At 35.9% G+C, this 7,726-nt stretch overlaps 1 protein-coding gene across 1 annotated transcript; it reads left to right on the top strand.

Annotated features, from left to right (window-relative positions):
- Positions 1-299: 299 nt before the first annotated feature.
- PGSIP6 (plant glycogenin-like starch initiation protein 6) lies at positions 300-7,288 on the top strand. The gene is given in 11 exon segments (XM_088872082.1): positions 300-748; positions 3,527-3,647; positions 3,855-4,040; positions 4,220-4,383; positions 4,715-4,822; positions 5,125-5,262; positions 5,406-5,534; positions 6,087-6,372; positions 6,484-6,607; positions 7,085-7,174; positions 7,176-7,288. Coding segments are annotated over 11 exon segments (1,629 nt in total). The 5' UTR covers positions 300-508; the 3' UTR covers positions 7,219-7,288.
- The last annotated feature ends 438 nt before the right edge of the window (positions 7,289-7,726 follow it).

The raw sequence follows: 7,726 nt of genomic DNA, 5'->3' as shown, positions 1-7,726 counted from the left end.
TAGTCGTATTGAATGAACTTGTAATTCAAAGTCAATTTGATCAAGCTGTCAAATTGATTAGTAAAAGGCATTTATGATATTTTAGTGACCTTAAGGGTTGTTTTAGAAACCAGTAATATGTACAATTTTGATTAGCAAAAAAACATTTATGAAATAATTTGGTGACCCTAAGGGTTATTTTATATATTAGTTTTTGAAAATTAGTATTTTGGTAAATCAAGAGGACATTTTTGGTATTTTTCACCCAAAAAGAAAAAAAACTGGCATGTACGCTATGTCCACCAGCACATGGAAACTTCACACCAAAACTCAATTGCTTTTCTTTATTTTAAATATTTTTCCCTCTTTTTTTTCTTGTTTTTTCCTTTGTTTTTAAGGGATTTGTATGTATTTATATACGATTTAGTTTGAGAATTTAGAAACGTTTTCTTATACCTTGGCAGGAATTCATGTTAGTGTAGCAGCAGTTTATGGATCAGGGAAGTGAAGCTCTTTCAAGGTGCTAGAGATGGGGTTCTCTGGTTCAATTCTTGGGGTTTTTGTGGTTTTTTCTGTCTTTTTTCAATTGGGTTTTTGTGAAAAAATCCATGATTCAAGACCTGAGGCGTATGTGACCCTTCTGTATGGAGATGAATTCCTTTTGGGTGTTAGGGTTTTGGGGAAGTCAATAAGAGACACTGGATCGACAAAGGACATGGTGGTTCTGGTTTCAGATGGTGTATCCGATTATGCAAATCGTCTCTTAAAGGTGTGGCTTTATTTAACTCTCCTTGTTTGTATTTCTTTTCTCTAATTGTTTCGTGTATTTTTTTAGTGAGTTTCATTAGAGAAATTGATGAGTTTTGGTTATTAGTAATAATATTTAAGTGTTGAATTGATTTAGTGCGTTTTCTTGAATTAGTCAATAAAGATTGATGGATGTCTTATTTGTTTAATCAATTTGGTTGGTTTTGTTAGGTGAGTCTATAAAAATTTGGGTTTTGGATGATATGATCAGAATACTGAAGAACGGATTTTGATGGTTTTCATTCGACAATTGTATTTTATTTTTCTTTGTTATGAGTAAGGCGATTGGATCAATGGATAATCGTCAGGGATGCCATTTTAGAAGCCAATATTTTGGTTGTTGGTTAATGGGTTGTTTAAAAGAAGCTGAAATTATCATTTTTGATGATGATGATAGTCGGCTATGGAAGGGTCCCTATAGAAATTTTGGTGACTGCTATTTTGTGTAGTATGAAAGTGTTTCTTTTAGTTGTGTAAGTTTGTATTGCTTATGTGTTTTTCTTCCTATTTATTGCAATCATTTTGCTAGTTTCATTATGGTGGAGTATGAGCTGCTTTTAGATATTTTTAAATTTAGCATATTGGTGTTGCTTATCTGTTTTTCTGGTTCTTATTTACGGCAGTGTTTTTGCTCAACTCATTATCGAATAGGGATGGATTGTTTCTAAATTTGTGCTGCTCCCTTATTCTTTTCCTTCCATGCAAAAACTGTCGAAAGATGGCTATGGTTTATCTGTAAAAACTAAATTTAAATTACTTTCCAATTTGTAAAGGATGAAGTTGGAACCAATTGATAAACCTTATAATTGGTTCTTTCTTTTTATGGAATTTGTCGGCTTGAACTATGTATTTTAGTTTTTTTAATTTCAGACAAAATTTGCTCAAACTTTTGGTGGCCAAATTTTCAGAGTTTTCCTAAAAGTGCACAAATAGAAAGCTTCATTGAAAACTATTTTCTGCGCATTTATTTTATCTTAGTTTTTAATATGGCCAAATGAGGTGGTTTATATAGTTTAATCTATTGCCTTCTCTCCTAGAAATGAAGTATCAGCACATTTGACAGTGGAGGCTCTTGCTTCCGACTCTTTGGTTTTTCCAATTAATTTGGTGAGGCCTTTAGGTGGCAGAAGATTGTTTGTTTCTTTGGCATCAATATTTTGCGGGCCCAGTCAGAGTTTCGAAAGTGAGTAAGATTGGGGTGGGAGTGGATCACTCAGGATTGGCAGGCTTAGAAGGATGGCATCATATCCTAGGGATAGAAAAAGGAAATTATTGAATAATTTGAAATTAGGGAGTGAACAATTAGAAAATGAAAGTAGAGAGTTCTCATGGATGGGAAATTGATGCTGATCAGGTTGTTAGGTTGGAAGAGATGATCATTCTTAGAGTATTATGATAGAAGATTTGAGGTTTTCCGTTTGTTATTCAAGTTGTTTGGAACGTAGCTAGGGGTTGTTTTTGAGTTCTACTAGGTTGTTTAGTTGAGGAAAATGCCTACCCTCTTGGACGGTTGGCAATGCTAAATAAAACACTCAATGGAGCTTGTGCATTTGGGCAGATGCTGGGATGAATAATATTTACAGATCGTAATTAGCTCACTTTGATGCAAAACAGCGTAGGTTATTCCCTGGTGGTTTTGGAGCAAATTTATCAATCTATACGGCATGTTGTAATGCAAGCTTACAATGAATATGGTCTTTTGAGAATTATCAGGTACCATTTGATTTTAAATTTTGTCAAAATGCATTTTCTATCAAATTGTAATTGAGCAAATTGCAAATTGGTTAATTATCATTTGCTTTCTTGGGGCCTTGGGTTGTTTTAGTCTAAATTGCAATATGTTATTGGGTGTTGCGATGGTGGTGTTGGAAGCAGTCTGATAGTAGTAGTGGTGGTGTTGGCGGCGGCAGTGGAGTAATGGTGGTGGTTGTGGCAGCAGATTAGTGATGGTGGTGGAGGAAGTGTCCTGGTGGGGCTGGTGGTTGTGTTGGTGGTGGCGGCAGCGGTGGAGTAATGGTGGTGGTTGTGGCAGCAGATTGGTGATGGTGGTGGAGGAAGTGTCCTGGTGGGGCTGGTAGTTGTGGCTGTGGTGGCAGTCAGTGGTAGCGGTGGTGGTGGTGGTGGAGAGAGAGAGAGAGAGAGAGAGAGAGAGAGAGAGAGAATTTTGCAAACTTGGAGTGGTTTTGGAACAAAATTTAATTGGGACCCCATTGCAATTGACAATCCATTCAAATTTTAAATTAAACATACCTTGTGGTTAAATTGCAGGTGACAAAATTCCAAAATTGCCCAAATTGCAATTTGGCATGAACCACCTTATAGTTAGGAGCTTATCTAGCTAAGTGTCAACAATTTGATATAATCACACATGGCATACCATATATTTTACATGAACATATGATACTGAAATAACTTTTTAATTGCTAAGAAGCAATATCCTTGGAACTGAATAACTGATGTACTCTGATGAATACTAGGGATTATGTCAAAGTTCAAAACTTCAAGTGTTGTTTCACACGTTTGAAGATTGTTGCTTCTTTGCCATTGGTATGTTGTTTTATGTGGTTCCACTAGGATTTTGCATTCAGCACTTGGTGTAGAGAAGCTCTGGACTTTTAGAAAAACTATATATATTTGATTGCAGTCATTCATCATTTTTTTTTTTATTTTTAGTTTGTAAAGATTTATGTGCCATCACATGTTCTTTTTTCCCTCATGTACAAAGTTTTTTTATCTGCAGGCTGATGGCTGGATTCTGGAGCGTATAAGCCTGTTGGCCAATCCAAATCTTAAAAGACCCAAGAGGTTTTGGGGTGTCTATACAAAACTGAAAATATTTAATATGACAAACTACAAGAAAGGTATTGCTTTGAGTTATTCTAGCGACTTGAACTTGTAATTCCATGTTTACGCTTTAAACTTTTAATGATCTAGTTTGTTTGGATTTGGTTTTATCAGTTTTCTATTAGGTGGATTTCGGTACTTCGTTTATTTTACAGATGTTTTTGGGTACTTTAGAGATGTATCCACAGAGAAGTTTTCTCACGTTATTTCTAGTCTTTGTGCAGTTGTGTATCTTGATGCAGACACAATTGTTCTCAGAAGCATTGAGGATCTCTTTAAATGTGGAAAGTTCTGTGCAAACTTGAAACATTCTGAAAGGATGAACTCTGGAGTCATGGTGGTGGAACCATCTGAGGAACTGTTCAAGGATATGGTGGGCAAAGTGAACACCTTGCCCTCTTACACAGGAGGTGGTGTTCATCACTAGTTCCTATTGCCTGATAATTGTTTGACGATAGTATGATAGATTGTCATCTACTCATACATTGAGTTAATTATCTATTATTTAAGTTATGCTATTTTTGGAGATATTTTCTTTGTAGTAATTTATTACCAATCACTGATTGATGCCACTATTTGATATTGACAGGAGATCAGGGTTTCCTGAATTCTTATTATGCTGGGTTTGCTAATGCACATGTCTTTGAGCCGAATTTATCATTAGAAGTGAGAAATTCAAGACTGACACCTGAAATGGAGAGGCTCTCAACTTTATATAATGCTGATGTTGGCCTGTACATGCTAGCAAATAAGGTATTGATAGATGCACTCTCCACATAATATATGGATTATGTTGCTATTTGGTGGCATGCATGATTTGTTTAGGCAACTTTAGTTATTTAAGTTTTCAATGAATATAGCACTCCCCTCACCCTCTCTTATCTGGGCCTGAAATATATTTCACAAGGTAATGAAACTTCTGGGAGATGTGTATTATAGTTCTTGGGTTTCGTGCCAATGCCAATGGAATCGGAGTGATCAATTTATAATCACTGCTTTGGGATGCAATTTTGTATTATTGGTTTTCATCAGGCTTGAGAGGTGCTTCTTATTATTTTTCCCTTTCACGATTTTCTTCTTCCAGTGGATGGTAGATGAGAAGGAACTGCGCATCATTCATTACACCCTCGGTCCTCTAAAACCATGGGACTGGTGGACGGCTTGGCTGTTAAAACCTGTTGACTTGTGGCAGGTATTCGTCATTCTTTTGTGCAGGGGATATGGTAAAATTATTTATCACTGCAATTTATGAGTGGTTGAAGATATGTTGGTCATTTGGATGAGAAATTGTTGCTGATTTTTTGGTTTTTCTCTTTAATATTTCAAAGCTTGAAAGTCTGTATAATTTCTCGTGAAAAGGACATGTATTTCCATAATCTCTAGAAACCAAGATCTCAAAGTATGACTCAAGAGCTATAAAAGTATTATACACCTTATTGTTTATGATAGCTGTTATTCAACTTGACATTTGAGTTTTCATTATTGTGTCAATAGGATGTTCGGGTGGGACTTAAGGAATCTCTTCCTGGCACAGGCGGCGGCAATAACGCTGATGACGAGCTGTTGGTGAAGTTCCTTTTTTTCATTCCCCTTCTTGCACTGGTTGCGTGCTACTACCGCCCATTTTTTGAGGTTTGAACTTGACTTCTAGACGAGTTCAAGTGATTGAAATATTAACAATTCGTTCAATCTTTTCCTGTCCCTCAAATATTATATGCGCTCAAAGATTAATACTGGGGAAATTTTGAGAGTAAGTGATTCAATGCTATGATCAGCTGCAAAAGGATTTGTTCGGTGCACTATGTAGAGGCTCCTTATGCAATTACATCAGGCATCTTTATTACAAGTGTAGATCTGGTGCTCCTTATTCCGCTATTGGTGTTTCTTCTAACTCAAATCAACAGGTCATTTGTTCTTCCTTCTACTGTGCCATGCATTTGTTTAGTAATTTATTTATTTTGTTGGTTGGAGTTTTACAACTCTATTTAAATAGTTATTGTACTGATTTTTTATTTGGGAAGGATAAATGAAACCTTCTTATATCAATGAAGAACAACAAGCCTTTCATATTCATAAATATTTTTCCTGATTAGTGAGTCCTTTCATCATTATCGATATAAAATAAATAGATTCATCTTAGTTACCCAAATGTAATAGCTAGAGTGGGAGTTTCATGAAATTCATTGCCAGTTAGTCATAAATGGTCAGGTATTAATTTTTGGATACTAGGGATTGATAGCAGCCTTAAAATAACAAAGATTATTGGATTCATTTCCATTGTCAATGGTGTTACCTTGATCATTTGGATTTTTGTGGTCTTTTTTTTTTTTTTTTGTTTAAAGATATATGAATCCTTTATTAAACTTGATTACTTAAGTTGGTAATTTTTTAAAAAAATTGGGAAGTTTTTCTCTTATACCATGCAATTGAAACCTCTGAAACTGGTGTCTCAGCAGTTCACAAATGGAACAAATGCCAAGCTACCTCCTTATTTAGGAGGCATATCGGTTTTGGTTTGCTTTGGTGCTGCCATAGCATCCCTTGTGGCCGCATTTGCAATTATTCCACGCCAGGTGATGCCATGGACTGGTTTATCGCTGCTTTATGAGTGGACATTTGCTCTTTTTATCATCATATTTGGAAGCTATCTTCATATTATATATGAATGTGGGAGGTCATCATCAAATCAAGGAACCTTTTCTAGTGGCACCGAGTCTCCATCACGCTACAACTCTGGAAAAGGTTGGTTGGGTTTTATTGGTTCTTGGCAATTTTATTATTTGGCTAACTGGTTTTTACAGTAAGTAGAGATGCCAACTATTATTAACTCTGTGCTATAACCATGTGATGCAGGGCATCAGCGCCAAGCATCCTGTTGTGATGCTGTGACCTGGTATTATGGGTTAGGGATGGGGTTTTTGGCCATTGCTGCCCCATCATTACCTTGTCTCTTTGGGATCACTGCTCTTTTCTCGAGGTAAAACTATCAAAAACCAGAGAGATTGAGGTTATTTTAGATAACTGGGGTATTTTGTTTTCGTTTCCAAATTAACTCAGTTGTGTGATTTGAGTACTGAGTCAAAATAGTTCAAAGAGCCGAGACCACCTCAGTGTAATTGGGGCTCTTTGGTCTGTGGGTTTTAGAGTTTGGTAGTGAGACTTCAAACCATTCATAGCAACTCTATAGGATGCAAGATTTTTAGCATCAGCATGAATATTATCTGCCTTTGAACTGGGAAAACAAGCCTGGTTTTCTAGAATTTGCCTGCTATCAAATCTCATTATTGGCTCTCTTCAGCTACCTTGATGTATTCTCTCGGATTTCCAACAAATATGATTAATATTGCTCATTAGTTCTGATCCGTAGCCATATCAGATTTAATTATTGCAGATTAAATCAGCTGTTTTGGATTACTTTTTGAGATTTCTAACCAAATGTAGCCGACTTTTGCAGATTAGGGCTAATGGTTGGTGGTGGTATGGTATTAGTGGCATTCATGACTTACGCTTCGGAGAATCTTGTGATTCGAGCATATATGAGGGGGCGAGGATCGGGACTCACCCCGGACTAGACGTGTTTGTATTTAACTGTTAATTGTTTGTGTGAAATTATTTATTGCCTTTTTTAGTAGGAAGGAATCAAGTTTTGTTTTGATAAGCTGAGTTTTTTCTTCTTTTTTTTGTGAGCTAAGAGTCTATCGGGGGATTATTCTTGTGTGATCTTGGCTGATGAGATTATAGGAAAGCTGAAGACCTTCAAGGGAGCTAAGAATGAGTCTCATAATCAATTGATTTTCTAAGCATTCAACTTTTATAGTTTTACAAAATTATTTATGAACTGATCCTTTTCTCAATTAGGTTGCCTTCTATTTGTAAATTCAGAAGTAGAATTTTAACACCAAATCCTGGCTGAGATTCAAATGACCAGCTAAAATTTTGATAATTCCTTTTATAAAAATGTAGTTGCTATATTTCCTGAATATTTCAAGAGTGCAGTTTGCATACGGATGCATCCGTAGGTAGGTAAGGTGCACCTTCAAATTTTATCATGGTATATAATTTTGATGTAAAATGTTTTTAGGATTATATCAAAATC

The sequence above is a fragment of the Amborella trichopoda genome, chromosome 7, assembly GCF_054954075.1.
Source record: "Amborella trichopoda isolate Santa Cruz 75 chromosome 7, AtrichopodaSantaCruz75HAP2 v2.0, whole genome shotgun sequence".
Taxonomy (NCBI): domain Eukaryota; kingdom Viridiplantae; phylum Streptophyta; class Magnoliopsida; order Amborellales; family Amborellaceae; genus Amborella; species Amborella trichopoda.
This window is presented reverse-complemented; position numbering and strand designations above follow the sequence as displayed.